At 35.0% G+C, this 18,313-nt stretch overlaps 1 protein-coding gene across 1 annotated transcript; it reads right to left on the bottom strand.

Annotated features, from left to right (window-relative positions):
• Positions 1-14,997: 14,997 nt before the first annotated feature.
• On the bottom strand, positions 14,998-15,522 carry LOC149184028 (uncharacterized). Its single transcript, XM_089415196.1, has one exon. The coding sequence runs from the start codon at positions 15,520-15,522 to the stop codon at positions 14,998-15,000; it is 525 nt and encodes a 174-aa protein (XP_089271322.1).
• Positions 15,523-18,313: the final 2,791 nt, after the last annotated feature.

Below are 18,313 nucleotides of genomic sequence, written 5' to 3'. Positions count from 1 at the left end.
TCTACATAACATCTTCTTACTTAGCTGGACAACAATTAGCTACATTATTTATGTCAATTTCTATGGAATGTTTCTACTGTTATATATTGAACATGTCCATTATACCATATTACTGGATTCTGCAGAGTCTATCCCTGTTTTCTCTTCTTTAGAATATATATCAACCCTTTTGTTTTGTTTCAAGGATATGTTGCAGTTTATTTCATTTCTCTTTTATATTTAAGATGTATATTTATCTTTTTTATCACCACGTTCTCTGTGGTTCATTTAAATTGGATATTTGTCATTTTGTTCACTGGGTTCTCTGTATTTTGTTATAACTAGTTATTGATAATTTTTCCCACTGAGTTCCCTAAGTTCGAGTATAATGCTTTCCTTGCTTATCAAAGAGTATTGATTCCTTTTCAATTTCAACATTCTGGATAGCCAAATCTAGTTCTCTGTAATCATTTCAAAAGGGAGTCCATTATCATGTAGGGTTTGAATTGTTATTCTCCTCTTGTTGCATGCTAATCTTGATCATCTTGTTCAACTTCTAAGGTTCTTAGTGGCCTATCCTTTTCAGATCCTTTGACTAACACTATATCTCTCTAATCTTGCAGGATGGTCACCAAACTGTCCCTTTTATCTGCCATGGTTGGCCAGGATTAAAATTGCAAAGGGAGTAGCCAGAGGCCTGGCTTATTTACATGAAAGGAAGTTTGTTCATGCAAATATTAAGCCAAGCAACATCCTTCTGGGCTTTGACATGGAGCCATAAATAGTAGATTTTGGGCTAGAAAAACTACTGGATACTGCCAATGTCAAGTATAGTAGCTCTGCTATCCACCGAAGGAACCTTGAAGGTATATTTTCAGGGAGCAAACGCTCGGCTCCCGCGATAGCCTGCAAACAACGTTTTAATTTAAAAGAGAATTATCATGGTAAATTGGTATAAGAATATTAGTAAAAAAAATCACCTAGTTATAAGCCTAAACATTGGCAAAGGCTAATTCTTCATGTGGCATAATCAATTAGCCATGTTATCTTGCTACAAGATGCAAAAAAATGACCCATGGATCTTAATACTTTTTAGGGTTCTTTTTCAATTCAATAGGCTTTTCTTCTTCTTCTTCTTCCTGAGATGGTAAAGATAATGACTTAAGAATGACTCTAAGCTTACTAGATAACCAAATTCTCAACATGCCTTGCAATTTCCACACTAGCCACTTACGGATTTTCAAACATCAATGTTTAGATAATAAATAATGGATGGGCATAAAAAAACATAAACATTAACACCAAAAATAATAATAATAACATGAACCTACCGAGAAAGAAGAAACACATAAGATATCATCTTCACATTTGATACTTTGGAGAAAGGCAATCTTGAGTACCACGATCAAATAAAGAAACACCAGACTATGGGAGAAGTGAGTGTTAATTTTTAAAATTTTGATATAAACATTGGTTTTCAAGAGAAATTGCAATTAACAATGTACAAATTACTGAATAAATAATTACCAATTAAACTTTTAAGTCACGTTTTAATGGGTTATAGGCTTAAAATTCTAGGATTTCAATGCATATTTGTTACACCTCTATTATAGACCAAGACAAATGTAACAAATCAATGTACACTAGTTTTCACTTAAGGCTTGATCATTAAAAGGACATTAAGGTTTGTACCTTTTGGGACAATTGCTAGTATAGTCAACATCAGAGAAAATACAAACGACCCAGAACATGAGAGAAAATACAAATGAACTAGATCCATTAAAACCTTGAAAGTTTGTTCATGAACTCTCCGAGTTTGGTATAAAATGTGTACTGTATTTGAAACTTCAATTTGCCATTAAATTAATGGGACATGAATTCCCACAAAGGAGTTCAGAAATGTGCAATTAAGTTGAGCTTTCATCTTGTCATTCAATTGATGGACACTGAATATTAAATATAAGATAAATATATAGGAGTAGCATGTGAGTGTCAGTTTTATAAAGAAGATTCTTTTTATTATTAATAAAAATATAGATAGTTAGTTTCATTTTAAAGGGTTATAAATATGAGTTATAAATACAAGACTTAAAAGGTTATAAATATTTAAAGTGTTGTAAATATGAGTTATTAATTGTTTTTACTCAAAACCTGATAAATAGCAATTTAGCAATTTCTTTTTAATTGAGTGACTCAAATTCATGTTTCTTTAGGTTGAAGGTAAAGCCACTAAAGTGGAAAAAATTGTGATGCCAATAATTAGAGGGATTGTCATCATGGGGTGATAAGAAATTTAATATTCCAAGAAGAGGAGGTAGTAGTAGATTCTAAATAAACTAGCAATGCAACAACATAAATGTTTGCAACAAATTTAGAGAGATCCACCTTGTTGAATAATACACACACTACATGGATAATGGATTTCCGCACTTTATGCCTTACGGCGTTTTCTTTGCAACATCTGGTGCAAATGCTAGTTTAATAAAAAATTAAAATGTATGCATACTTATTCTAATATAAACCAAACCTATACACTTAATACAATTTGTTCTCTCTTTATTTTTATTTTTTTAAATCACCTTTACTATTTTTAACGATGGATAACATGACTGAACAAATTGCTATGGTGGCAACATAACCTCACCGGACCACCTGCTATGGTGGTGTTTGGTGTTGCTTGTTAGAGCAGCGAAATAACATTACTAGGAAGAAAAAAAAAGAAAGAAAGACACTTTCATTCCAGCGTGGCTTTTTAACATCTTTACCACATCCTTTTTCTAAGTTAATTTTTGAATTTTTATAAATAATTTATTTATTTAATTTTCACTTTTAGTGAAATTTAAAATGAAAATAAATGGTTGAATTGAGGCTTTTGTGATCCATAACATTTATAAGAAGAAATTTCGCGTAAATCACATGCAGAAAAATTTTCGGCATGTGATTTACGCTGAAATTTCTTATTATAAATGATAAATATATATAATATAATATATATATATATATATATATATATATATATATATATATAAGAGAATCTTATTAATAAAATTTTGAGTGGCTTTTTTTCTGGGATTTTTTGAAAAGTTATATTTAGAAAAATATGTAGATGAAGATAATCATTTTTTAAACCATGTTTGTCACCAAAATTTTATTTTATAAAAATATTAAAAAATGTTGACACTTAATCCTTGTGATTGGGTGAATTTATGTAAAATAGATAAATAGGAAATATGAACAGTCATCGAGAGATGAACTGAACAGTCTCTCCCTCATGTATATAATGAAGACCTACCTGATGGAATAGAATACATGAATCATTTTTTCCTTATGGAGTTACTGCCTAGCCTGACATGGTATTAGAGCCAACACCTTTTTTTAGCTTTTATGCCCTTTGTAACTCCCTATTCTGCTCCTCTGCTCTCCATTGAAAATAGCCTTCCATACAAAGCGTTGTCTCTCCATTCAAAAACGATGCATGTTCATAAATGTTGGTAGCCTGCTCCACGCAGTCATCTAAACGTTGCTACCTGACACTGCCTGCGCCCTCTGTCTGTCATATTCCATATATTCAGACCTACCCCCTCCACAGTTGCTGCCAGGTCTAAACGCTGCATTATCTGTGTCCTCTAAGCTCTGTGTTAGAAGAATTTTCTTTTGAGGGGACAAGTCGTGGTTCTTAGAGTCCTTTGACTGTGTCTCAACCAGCTTGTTTCTCAACTGTTCGCTGCTAAAGAATTAATTTAATTTTTCAAACCTAGCGTTCTCTGCTTCTAACTCAACGTTCTTTTCTCTGATAAACCGACCGGCTCGGTCTATTAGCCTCTTGCACACTTCCAATTTCTGGCTCAAATTCGCAGTCTCTTTCAGCAAAACGTCGTCTCGCGTGAAATCTGGTAGCAGTTCACCAACATTCTTTTCTCTTGACAAAATATCAGCATTTCTCTGCTTTAAGCTGCTCCAGGATATCCTCCTCCTTTGCCTTGGCAATATCAACCCTAAAAATTTTGTCATTTTCTTGCTTCCTTTTGCGTTTTCTGAAGCTTGGGTTGCTTTGAGAAGTAGGAGAGCTCTGAATCTTCAAATTGCTTGTCATCTTCAACAGTGAAATTTCGTGCTTTGATACGCGCTTCAGATCGTTTGTCATCTTGTAGCGGCTAGTTTTGAATGCTACCCCAAGTTACTAGATAGAACGATATGGTATATACGGTGAGCGTGGAGATGTGGTGACTTTCCATACGTGTTTTTTTTTTCAAACTGGCAGCCAAGTATGGACCACTTACATCCGTCCTTACAATCGTTGTGGGGTTTATATATACTTATTGGTATCCCCATCCAAACCTAGTAATTCTAAATCAAGCAAAAAAAGGCAGTAGGCCATTTGTTCATATATGTTAACTTGTGATATCGAAAGTCCAAATACGTTTGGACTACGTTCTTCGGCCTTTTAGTGGACGCAGTGCTTTATGCTGTTGAGGGTATTTTTTGGACTTAGTATACTGCCATATTCTATACTTTAACGTTGTGCAGATGGATGCGAATTGACATTTGATTTTGATGTACCATCATATCGATGTATATTTTTTCCCATTAGGAGTAAAATTTTGCAGCAAAAGTGTTTGTTACAAAATGCATTCAATCATATCCATGGTGGGAATAGTTTTCACTGGCAAGGAGAACTATCCTGAATGGTCCTGGATGATAAAACACACCCTCATTTTCAATGAGTTGTGGAAAGGAGTGTGTGTCGGAGATGGAGACAATGAACCAGTATAGCCTACCTCAGACAAAGAGCTTGTCATTTGGGAAAACAAGAACAACAAAGCTTATGCATTAATCGCATCATTTGTAAATGAAGAGGTGAGTCGCCATATTTTGTCATATTCAACTGCCTTTGAAGCTTTACAAAATCTGAAAGAACTCTGTGACTCACGTTCTGCACTTGAAGTTGTTCAACTCATGATTAAACTCTTCACTCTTGAACTGCAAAATAATGATCCTCTTGCTCTTGCATCTGAAGTAAAATCTATAATGCATGATATAAAATCCACTAAGGTTGAATTGGATATTCCTCTTATCGCTTTTCTCAAGGCACTTTATCCTACTTACTCCAATTATCTTGAGTCATTGCAAGCAAATGGAAATCTCAAAGATATAACCTTTGACTCTCTTGTGAAAAAGTTTGCTGAAAGAGAGAAAGCTTTTGGAAAGAAGACAGCCCCTGAATCTTCTGAAGAGGTTGTGTGCCATGCTCATAAAGAAAAGCATCTTGCTCAAGATTCTACAAGAGGAAGAGGTGGTCGAAGATGAAGAGCAAGATATTTCAGAGGCAGGGGGGTAGACATTCTCAAGGAGAAAAGGAAGATTTTCACTGCATTCGCTGCAAAAGAAATGGATCACATGATGCCGCTACATGCAAGCTACCATGGGACAAAATTGAGCAGAAAAGAAACCAACAAAAAGGTAAAACTAATGATACAGACAAAGGTAAAGCACCTGAATCCGCTCACTATGTTCTGGCACAATGTAACATTGGAGTAAATGAAGATTTATTTAATGCTTCACTTGCTTCTTGGAAAAATGATTGGTTGCTTGATTCAGGAGCAACCTGCCACATGACTCATAGAAAAGATTTTTTTGAAGATTTCACTAACAATGTTGATGGAGCAGTATACTTTGCAGATCAATAAAAAATCAAGCCATCAGGGCTTGGCACAATCAGGCTTAAACTGCCTGGTCTTCCAAACTTTCTTCTGCATCATTTTCTATATCTCCCACAGCTCAAGAGAAACTTGCTGTCCTTGGTCCACATCCGCCAACAAGGTCACTCCATTCATATGTTTGATGGCAAGCTTGAGGTAAGAAAAGCATCTGATCACTCACTTTTCATGAGGGGAATAGAAGAAGAAAGGCTTCTTAAGCTGCAAGGAACCTCTGCTCATGCACAACATTTCTCATACAATTCTCATCATGAAGAAGGTACACTTCCATCAAGTTTATTATGGCATGCTAGATTTGGACATTTGAACTATGACAGTCTCCGCTTGTTGAAGAAAAATGGTGTGGCTGGTTTGCCTACAATTTCTAGAAAACTTAAGCAATGTGATGCTTGCATTCTAGGAGAGCATAGCAAATAGTGTTTTCATGATTCACATTCAAGAGCACATAGAAAACTTGAACTCATTTATTCAGATTTATGTGGTCCAATGCCTGTTCCTTCTGCAAATGGAAATAAATATATCATGACATTCATTGATGACTACACCAAAATGTGTTGGGTTTATTTATTGAAGAACAAATCTGATGCTTTTCAAACATTCAAGAATTTTCATAAATGGATTGAAAATGATGCACAATCTCATATTGGGTCTATTCGCACTGATAATGGAAAAGAATACACATCAAATGAATTTGAAAACTATCTTCGCCAACATGGAATCAAACGTCAAACAACTGTACCTTATAATCCCCAACAGAATGGTGTGGCTGAAAGAATGAATAGGACAATCTTAAATATGGTATGATCCATGCTCTTCTTCAAAAATGTAAAGATAATGTTTTGGGATGATGTTGTTCTATGTGCTACATATATAAAGAATAGATGTCCATCTAATGCTATAAGAAACAAGATTCCGTATGAAATGTGGTATGGACATGTTCCTTCGGTAAAGCATCTCAGGGTCTTTGGTTCCACCTGTTATGCCTTGATACCAAAGGTACATAGAAACAAACTTGGTGCTAGAAGTCGTAAGTGTATCTTCCTAGGGTATTCAAACACCTCCAAAGCATATCGTCTCTATGATGAAGTAAATAAAAAGTTTTTTGTATCTAGAGATGTAATTTTACTTGAATCATCCAAAACTAACAATGTTGTTGAGCGGCAACTTGATCGCTTGGATAGATTCACAAAAGAAAAATCATTTCAAGAATTTGATAATCAGATTCCACATCTTGAAGGGGGGATTCCTATACTAGATCAACATGTGGAATCTTCTTCTGAAGAACATTCTCCCCCACATGAAACTCCAACAACAGATGATGCTTTAAGTGATGTGATTGATAGAATTGGGAGACTCAATCTTGATTCAGTCCCAACTCAATCAATGGAGCAGCCTGGACCATCTGAGAAAGGTCCCCCAAAGTGGTTGACAAAGACACTTGAAAGTGTTCATCCTGATGAGGTTGGAAAGACAGTAACTAGAAATTCAAATCGGCAAAATGGAGGTGATGTGGATGACTCTAATTCACCTGTTGATATGGATGTTTCTTATGATTGTGAATTGAACTTGTCAACAGATTTTGAACCAACTTCCTTCAAAGAAGCTACTTCTCATGATGAATGGAAAGAAGCAATGCAAAAGGAGTATGATTCCCTCATAAAGAACGACATTTAGAAGCTGGTTGATCCTCCATCAGGAACAAAACCAATTGGTTGCAAGTGGGTCTACAAGAACAAGTATAAAGCTGATGGCTCACTTGACAAGCACAAAGCTAGGCTTGTGGCAAAAGGCTTTGCACAAAAGGAAGGGGTTGATTATGAGGAGACTTTTGCCCCCACAGCAAAATGGGCTACCATCCGGACACTCTTTGCACTAGTAGCTCAGAACGGTTGGAAAGTCCACCAAATGGATGTAAAAAATGCTTTCTTAAATGAAGATCTAAAAGAGAATGTTTTTATGTCCCAGCCTGAAGGATTTGCTGTGAAAGGACATGAACATAAAGTATGCAAACTGGTGAAGTCCTTGTATGGCCTCAAACAAGCACTGCGAGCCTGGTATGAAAAACTAACGGAGCATCTTCTGAAACTCAATTTCAAACATTATGATCTTGATGATGCAACTTTATTTGTCAAGAAAGTTGGCAAAACCGTTGTATATCTTGTAGTATATGTAGATGATCTTTTGATGACAGGTTACAATGAAAGCTACATTGCATCCATAAAGAAGGAATTGGGGAAAAGTTTTGAAATGACTGATTTGGGCTATGTTCATTACTATCTTGGCATTGAAGTAACCCAACATCCGAAGTCCATATTTATTTCTCAAAAGAAATACATTGGAGATCTGTTGAACAGGTTTGGCATGACAGAGTGCAATCCTCTTACTACTCCAATGGAACAAAACTTAAAGCTCACATCTATTGAAGGAAAAGAATTTGAGGATGCAACAAAGTATAGACAGCTTGTAGGAAGTCTCAACTACCTAACTACTACCAGACCAGACATTTCGTTTGTTGTTGGAATCCTCTCCAGGTTTATGCAAAAGCCTTGTGAGGGACATTGGTCTGCTGCAAAAAGAGTTCTAAGGTACTTGAAGGGAACTCAAGACTTTGGAATCAAGTATACACAGGTGGATGACTTCAACTTGATTGGATACTCTAATTCAGACTTCGATGGAGACAAAGAAACTGGGGTATCAACTTCAGGATATGCTATGAGTCTTGCATCAGGAGCTGTCTCCTGGAGATCATGCAAACAATCAGTTCCAGCAGATTCCACAACAGAAGCAAAATACGTGGAAGCAGTTGAAGCAACAAAAGAAATTGTCTGGCTTAGGAAAATTGTTGAAGATTTGCACGTAAAACAAGTACAATCAACTCACTCATGATTGACAATACCTCTGCAATAAAGTTGGCCAAGGACCCAAAGTTCCATGATCGAACGAAGCACATCAATACTAAATATCATTTGATTCGACATCATGTTGAGGGCAAAACAATCCATCTCTGTCACTGTTCCACAAATGAGAAAATTGCAAACATCTTCACCAAAGCGCTTGGAAGAGAAAAGCTTGAACGATTCAGAATGATTCTTGGACTCACCAACATCCCTTCAGATTAAGGGGGGGAATGTTGACACCTAATCCTTGTGATTGGGTGAACTTATGTAAATAGATAAATAGGAAATATGAACAGTCATCGGGAGACGAACTGAACAGTCTCTCCCTCATGTATATAATGAAGACCTACCTGATGGAATAGAATACACGAATCATTTTTGCCTTATGGAGTTACTGCCTGGCCTGAAAAAAAATCAGAAAAGTGGCTTAATGAGATGATTACTTATTTTAAACAATTGTCACGGTGATATTACAAATAAATAAATATGATATTTAAATATAGTATACATAATAATTATAAAAATGTGAAAATAAAAAATATATAGTTTAATAAGAATTTATTTTTAATAATTTGATATTTTAATATATAATAAATTTTTTTACATCAAATTATAAATGACAAAAAGTACTATTTCTAATATAAATAGTTTTAGAGAATGTCATTGAATCAAAATTTAACCCAACAAAACATTTTCATAAATTATGTTTTCATTATTTCTAATTCCAAAAATAACAGAGCCCATTAATAAACTTCTTTTGATCCATAGAATTTAAAAAAACAGTTATAATAATATATGATTTTTTTTTATTTATTTTTTAAACAAGTCGTGATAATATGTGTTTTTTTTCCAAAATTATATTTTAAAGCTTTTCAAAAAATTTGTAATAATTAACCAGATACATATGTAATAAGTAATTAGAACGGACTTATATATTTGACTAAAATAAATCTACACCAACTATATAAAATATAAAATTAAATTGTGTCAAATCCAAGTAATGTCCTATTTTATCGTGGTTTAGCCTACGTATTCTTTTCAAACAATGGCCACGAGAATCTGATAAATCAGTGGTGTATTTTGAAGTATCACATTTATTTTCATAGGTTGCATGAATTAAATGCTTTTCTTTTTATAAATATGGTATATCTATTAATTATAAAATTAGGGAAAACTAAGAAATATATATTATAATAAAAATTTAGTTTTAATACTTTGACATTTTTAATCAATAATGTGTTTTTTCTTATAAGTTATAAAGGAAAAAATACTATTAATCAATCTAAATAGTTTTAGAAAATGTCATTGAATTGAGATTCAATCACAAATGAACAAAAGAAGGAAAATGAAATTCCAATGAAATATACTTGATTGTCTCTAATCTTAGAAACAACATAGTCTATCAATAAAACCTCATTTTATGGATAAAATTTTGAAAGATAAAACATGATAATGTATGTTTTTTATTTTCTCTTTATTTCTATTTTTATTTTATTTCTTTTAATTATATTTGAAAACTTTTCAAAAATTGTTGATGAGGATTAACCATCTTCATTTGTGATAAGTGATTGGAATGCCTTTATTATTTTTATAGACCTTATGTATATGGCTAAAATAAATCTACACTAATCATACAAAATAGAAACCAATTAACATCACTATTCACCCTCAATTTGTTCGAACCCAATAGTATCAGTGCTTTAGTTTTCCTTAAATTTTTAGATTTATCAAAGAATAACTTTGACGTGAAGCCATTGGCCATTGCATTTCCTTAATATATTTTTAAAATCAAACTAAAAGTTTCTATGAGACTCTTCCAATATCCTTGATTAATTGCTGAGATTAAGTTATTGGATTTGAGGAGAAATAAATTAATAGAAAAACTTCCTTATTACTTGACTTTTTGTTGGCTTTTTCATCACTACATTCATGAAAGGGTAAAAAATTTCACCCAATTGTTTATCTTAGATCCATCCATAAATTCATTGGATTAATGTCATTATATTTTGAAAGACTTTTAGGTTTGTAAATAGTTTATATGAGGGTTCTACAATATAAATGGCTATACATTTGATGTGGGTTCTTCGGTCATGTTTCGTTTCAGTGATAATTGATATATAAATTTAATCACAAAAGCATTAGTAGTTGATGGTTGAAAAATGGAGTTATTACCTGATTCAACAACTGATTACTGAAAGTTTGAGGGCCACCATATAACATCCAAATACAAAAGTAAATCCTAAACTGTACCTATTTTAAACTTTTTATGATTTACAAAACGAAATCCTAAACGTTATTTATTTAAACCTCTTTTTCTTTTATGTCGCAAATTCCATAGTCCAATCAATTAGTGGACCATCCTTTCGGCTTCACTGTTTCCATCACAACCAGATAGAGGGTTGGTCCTTGTCAACATCCCTAAATACCATTTTTGTGATTATCATCAATTTTAATCCATCAATATTTTAGTTAAATGCAATTCTATCTATGATCAATGTCTCAAAACAATGGGTGACTTTTTTCTTTTTCAATAACCTGATTTTACAATGGCTCTTAGTTCATTTCTTGGAATAACCAAATCACTTGGGATTGAATCAGGAAAACCCCAATTTGATATATTATATTCATCAATTAATTATATCAATCCATTGCAATAATGGATACATTTTTTCACAAGGCGATAATGGATACCATGTTAAAAATATCAAAATCAAATTTATTAAATATACTTGAGTAGCTCATGGTGTGAAACACCACCTGGAGACTGCATCTGCAGAACACGCTCTATCCATTACAATAATTACATGATGAATATATAATTCACACACAATTAGGGAAGTTGAAACAACACCCTAGAAAACAGGAACAAGCTCCTAATCTAAGGTTCAGTTTGAACCATCACTCCATTAATACATTTCTTCATTAATCTCTGCACTCCCCCTTAATGGAGAGATGGATTCACAGATATGCCTAACACTTCCCTAAACAACTCAAACTTGTTTTTACTAAGAGTTTTGGTAAAAATATAAGCAGCATTGTCACAACTATTACAATACTCAATATGGATTTCTTTTGATTGAACTTTCTCCCTGACAAAATGAAATTGTGTATCAATATGCTTTGTGTTCTTATGAAATATTGGATTATTTACAAGTTTTATGGAGCTCTGGTTTTCACATTTGATCATTGTTGCAACCTTCTGTTCTTCTCCAGCATCAAGGAGAAGTCTCCTCAACCAAACTGCTTCACATGTTGCTTCACACATAGCTTGATATTCAGCTTTCGCAGAAGATAAAGATATTGTGTTCTGGTTTTTGCTGCTCCATATAATGACCTCAGATCCAATGCTAAATGCATAGCTTGTTATGGATTGTCTGTCATCTACATTTCCAGCCCAATCGAAGTTTGAAAAACCTGTCAATCTAACATCACGCGAATCGGTATAAACAATACCAAAATCTAAGGTTCCCTGGAGATACCTCAAAACACCTTTTGCTGCAACCAAATGACTCTTAAGGGGATTTCACATAAATTGGCTCAATGCACTGATTGCATAAGCTAAATCTAGCCTAGTTGTAGTCAAGGAGATTAGAGTCCCAACCAGCTATCTATACAAAGTCGCATCTGCCTCCTTAGATCCATCATCATTTTGAAGTTTTAAGTTCTGATGTAAAGGTATTGTTGCAGCTTTGCACTGATCTATTCTGAACTTTTCTAGTAAGCTCCTAACATACCCTGTGACAGAAAAGTTTGTCTAGAATCCCTCGAGACTTCTAAACCCAAATAGTAATGTAGCTCTCCAAGGTCTTTCATCTCAAAGACTTGTGACATCTGCTCCTTGATTTCTTTAATGAGATTATCAACATTCCCTATAATGATTAGATCATCTACATATAAAGAAATAAAAACAATCCTTCCCTCTTTATCAAACATGGTATAAAGATTAGGGTCATTTTTGCTCCTTTTATAACCATGCTGCAGGAAAAATGAATCAATTTTGTCATACCATGACATGGGTGCCTATTTTAGTCCATACAACGCTTTCTTCAACCTACAAACTAAATTTTCTTCACCTTGTTTGACAAAATCCTCAGGTTGCACTAAGTAGACTTCTTCTTTTAAGTCCCCATTTAAAAATGCATATTTAACATCTAGCTGGTGAATTATCCAATGGTGTTTGGTAGCTAAAGAAATTATCATTTTGATTGTGTTTAGTTTAGCTACAGGGCAAAATGTTTCATCGTAATCTATAGCTTCTTGCTGTGAATACCCCTTTGTAACTAGCCTAGCTTTATATTTATCTATGTTCCCATCTGCTTTAAATTTAGGCTTATACAACCATTTGCATCCTATGGGTTGTTTGCCTTCAGGTAGTTTAACTATATCCCAAGTTTTTTTTTGAGGATAGATTCATATTCCTCTTCCATAACAGCCCTCCATTCACTATATTGGCTGGCTTCTTTATAACTAGAGGGTTCAACAACATTCATCATACTAGTTATAAAAGCATTTTCCATATATCTTGCTGGCAGTTGAACCTTCCTACCTGATCTTCTGAGTAGTGGGGTATCTTCGAACCTTGTCTGATCATCATTTTTTGGACTTGGCTTGACAACTACATCATCTTCTTTCCCTTCTTGCTGCTGCTACTCATTGCTGTCACCTGATTCATCACTTCATTCTTCCACCAACAAGGGCACATGCCATTCTTCATTAGCACTCTCATGGCTTCCATCATTAACTTGCTCATGGAACATTAAATCTCTGGTTGCAAAAAATTATGAGTAGAGGGATTAAATAGTTTGTAAGCCTTAAATTATGTACAATACCCAACAAAAATACATTTGATGGCCTTTGAATCCAGTTTCTTTCTATCTTCTTTTGGGACATGGGAAAAGGATTTACTACCAAAAAATCTCAAATGCTTAACTGCATGCTTATAGCCAAATAAAGCTTCAAAAGGAGTTTTGAAATCTAAACTTCTTGTTAGACTCCTATTCTTTAGATATACTGCAGTGTTAATTGCTTCAACCAAAAACCATTAGAAATATTCTTAACTTTTAACATACTATGAGAACACTCCACGAGGGTTTTGTTCTTCCTCTCTGCAACCCCATTTTGTTCAGGAGTGTGTGGTACTGTAAACTACTGTTGTATCTAATGATATTTGCAGTATTTGAGGACACAAGCTTTCTTGTACTGTCCCCCTTGATCCGAGTGAAGAATCCTAATGCTTTTTCCTGTCTTCTTTTCAACCATACTTCTGAACTCCTTGAAGTATTCAAAATTGTGGCTTTTCTTCCTGAGGAAATACACCCAAGTAAATCTAGTATAGTCATCAATAAACAATAAAAAATAGTATGCACTACCTAACGACCTTGTCTGCATAGGCCCACATAAATATGTGTGTACCAACTCGAATATATCTCTCCTCCTTCTATCAGCATTCACATGGAATTAATATTTGTGCAACTTTCCTAGTGCAAATGCATCACAATCAATATGAACAGGTTTTAAAATAGAAAGACCTTTGACCATACCTCTTTCCTGTAATAGCAGCAGATCATTGAAGTTAATATGGTCGAACTTATGATTCCATAAGTCCACTGTAGTCATGGAAGATGATGTCAATGCCTGATGTGATGTGCTTTTGACGTTTAGCTTATACAATCCTCCCACACAAATACATGATGCAATAGGCTTCATACGATCCAATAGGTATTTAATAACACAATATGATTTATAAAACTCTACTTTGAGATTCTGATCATTGATTGTAGAGACAAAGATCAGATTCTTTTTATGCTGGGTACATAAATCACATTATGAATATGTCTAATATTTCCATCAGGAAAAACAACAGGAATATTACCATAACCTTTGATTTGGTACCCTCTATCATTGCCAAGATAGATGTTTGCTCCACTGCTAGTTTCTTAGAAGCCTTCAAACCACTGTTTGTTCCTTGACATGTGGATGGATACACCTGAGTCCACAAACCAGATATTTGCTTCATCATCCTTACCCGAAAACGCAAAGTCAAATATGAATAGTCTGAGGTTTTGACTCCATTCCTCATTAGCAAAATGACCTGCATGTTGTTTATGTATCTTTTGGCCTTCATCAAACTTCTTCTTCCTGCAATTTCTGGCTATATGCCTGGTTCTACCATAATAAAAACATTTGGTTGCAGAGTCATTTCTATTGAAAAATGTGCCTTGAGGTGGGGGCATCTTTCTCTGTGGGGCTGCACTGCTCTTCTGTGTTGCATTTGGCTTTCCTATGAAGGGCTTCTTCTTCGCCATTAAGGCTACATTTGAACTCTGAGGTTTATGAGTTAGCTGCCTTTCCTCCTCTTGCATGAGGATCCCTGTCAATTCTTCAAAAACGCGAGATTTTTCTCTTTAATTCAAGCCTGTGATAAGCATCTGATACTCGTCATTCATACCATTCATGGTAATCATGACCAAATTTGTATCTGACACATCTTCATCGATGTCACCCACCTTGTTCATGAGCTCCTTGATCCGCGAAATAAAAGCTACAAATATCTCATTCTCCTTCATCTTGATGGAGAGAATCTTGCTCTTCAAGAACAAAAGCTGATTGATGTTCTTGACCTCATAGAGATCCCTAAGCATCTTCCAGATTTCTAGTGTAGTCTTGCAATCACGGATATGGGGAATAATGCAATATTTGATCGACAATTTTAGGAGCATTATCGCCTTAGTCTCCCTTTTATCCCAGTCATGGATTGTTGTTGTTGTTCTTCCTGTAGTTAGGTTCGGCTTCACCTCATCATTATTCACAATTTCCCATGCGTTGTGTCCCTCAAGTAGGGTCTGCATCTTAAATTTCCAACCAAGATGATTGGATTCATCCAACTTGTTATTCTCATTGAGGTATGCTTCTGCTAACTGATTATTCATCTTGAATAATAAAAAACTTCAACCCAACAAAAAAAAACAACCCCAAATATTCAAAACTAATGCAAATGCCAGATCCAATGAACACTGAGCCCAGATCCCCTTTTTTAAGAGATCCCTTCAATTCCTTCTTAATAAAAAACACCCCCTTTATCAAATAATAAGCCTTTTTTTTAATTAAAGAATTAAATTTAAAAGAACTTTTTTTTTTCTTGTTTAAGACTAACCTAAGTACCCACGGGGATTTGAACCAGTGACCTATCGCAAGGAATGCCTTAACAAAACACCCATTCACCATCAATCCAAAACCCCATGGACAATTTAAAAGAACTTTTAATTAAACTCTTAAAAAAAATAAAATCCAAACCCCTTTTATACTTGATCACTGTCCTTTCAGAACGCAGCAATTATTTCTGCACCAGTCCAATCGCTGCTTTTTGCTCATGTAATGATCTGATATCACACTCGCGCCCACAGTGGGGAGGAGGAGAAACAAACAAACAAAAAACTCTTTTCTTCGGCCGTGTAAGGGATCTTGACCTCTATTAGCAGTGAAAAATAACGGCCTCCTCAAACTTCGTTAGATTTAGCAACAACAAGTAGATTCAGACTCAATGACTTCGACTATTTGCAGAGCTTGAGCACACACAACGTTCCTTAGCCTTCTCCATGGCAAACTCGTGGCAGCATTATCTACGATCTCTCATAGGAAACGTCGCCCTCCATGCAAGAGATTTGAATGAACTCTAGGCAAGGGATCTCGACCTTCCCTTCCAATATCATCATGACTTCACCTCCGATCCACAGGCTTCTCACAATAGCAGCACATACAATTCACTTTGATTAGAAACAATCATGGAGGTCACTGCCGAGCTCCTTCAACACCTTGCCTCATAGAGCTCAAATCAGCGAGATTCAATTCATAAGCTTGTAGGCTCGGCCCCAAGCACCTTCACTCGCTGATCGATAACGGCTCAGCCTCCCACTCGTCTCCACTGCTACGGCAGTGATCCAAAATCTGTCCATGATCCAAAATGTTCGTGCAGCACAGAAAAAATTGCGCCCTCCTCCTCGACAGTCCCGCAGGATCCAAAAACAGATTCAACTCCAAATAAACCAAATCCACTATGGCCTCTGCTTATTCGCCATCCTTCACCACCTCTTCACCACAGACTTCCTCCTCTTCATGATCGACGCGATTCAAGAATTGTCCACTCACGCCGTTCTTGAAAATAAAAATTGCGTAAGGCCAAAACTGAATCAGCGTGACTATCACGTTGAATTCAACGCTAATCACCCTCCAAACGCGTCGGTAAAATTTCTGCCTCCACTCAGGGTTATAGGCCCTCCTCAACCTTGTAGCTATGATATCATGTTAAAAATATCAGAATCAAATTTATTAAATAAATCTAAGCAACTCACAAGTATGAAACACCACCTAGAGACTATTTCTGCAGAACACGCTCTGTCCATTACAATAATTACATGATGAATATATAAATCCTCCACAATTAGGGAAGTTGAAACAAAACCCAAAAAAACATGAACCAACTCCTAATCTAAGGTCCAATTTGAATCATCACTCCCTTATTTCTTCATTAATCTCAACAGCCTCACAAACAACGGGAAAGCCACTATGTTTGCAAAAAAAAGTTATGTAGCATTGTGATGGAAATTGCAACACAAGCAACCAGAAAAAGTGAGACTTTTTTCAACAGGTCAGAAGAGGATGATTCCATAGTCATTGGGTCATACATTGGGGGCTTGGTTGCTGCAACCCAGTTGGCAGTACAAGGGGCCATATTTTTGGTGTTAGAAAAATGAAAAATGTGGTATCCTTGGTAGGAATTCAGGGTTCTACAATATAAATGGCTATACATTTGATGTGGGATCTTTGGTCATGTTTGGTTTCATTGATAAGGGACTATAAATTTAATCACAAATGCATCAGCAACAATTTGTTGCAAAATGGAGTTATTACCTAATCTAATGGTTGTTTAATTACCATGTTCTTGATGCTCTTTTCGTTTGTGTTCATAGGAAATTTGAGGATTTCCTTGTTGAACTTACTAGTTATTTCCCACATGAAAAATATATTTTAAACTTTTTATGATTTTAAACCTAGGTTAAGAAGAGGAACGATACGATGCTGGTAAAAATCTTCCTGATCTTTTGCCATGATAAGTTCATTACTAAATAGCGAATATCTGTCACTCTTCATAAATGTGGGCCTCTCCCAGTTGAATGAGCCTGCCTCTGTTCCCAACAAAACTTGATCTATAAGGCAAGGTCTTGTTAACATCATCTCACTGGAAGGCCATAAGAAAGGATTCAACAACAAAACCTCTAAAAAACCCTGAACAAAGAATGTCACAAGAGTCAAGACATGGAATAAATTACACAAATGACTTATTAAAAACTATTTTAAATGCATAGTGTGAAAGAAATACAAATAACCTATAATGGGTAACAAACCCTCATCGAGGTTACTTCCAATTCAACCATAATACAATCGACCTAGAACAATTTAAGAAGGGTGGTAATTGGGAGAAATAAATTTTACCATAGCCTCCAACAAAATAAAAAGGATCATGAATATAACCAAGATGGTTATCTGGAATAAAACACAAGGTGGTCATACATGCAGGACCAAACTCAGAGTCAAATAGACTATCTTGAAGGAAGTTGATGCAGTTGAGAATGACTAAGTTATGAAGGAATTAAGCATTGGAGCCATTACTGGCATTAATACCAAACATTGAGCCCAATCTATAAAGAAAACTCTGTGCACGGA

Source organism: Pinus tabuliformis, chromosome 3_2 (assembly GCF_031772625.1).
Source record: "Pinus tabuliformis cultivar Carrire ecotype Pingquan chromosome 3_2, CPIR1, whole genome shotgun sequence".
Classification (NCBI taxonomy): domain Eukaryota; kingdom Viridiplantae; phylum Streptophyta; class Pinopsida; order Pinales; family Pinaceae; genus Pinus; species Pinus tabuliformis.
This window is presented reverse-complemented; position numbering and strand designations above follow the sequence as displayed.

Coding starts and splice junctions, on each gene's coding strand:
- LOC149184028 (XM_089415196.1), bottom strand. CDS start 15,522: ATGAATAATCAGTTAGCAGAAGCATACCTCAATGAGAATAACAAGTTG.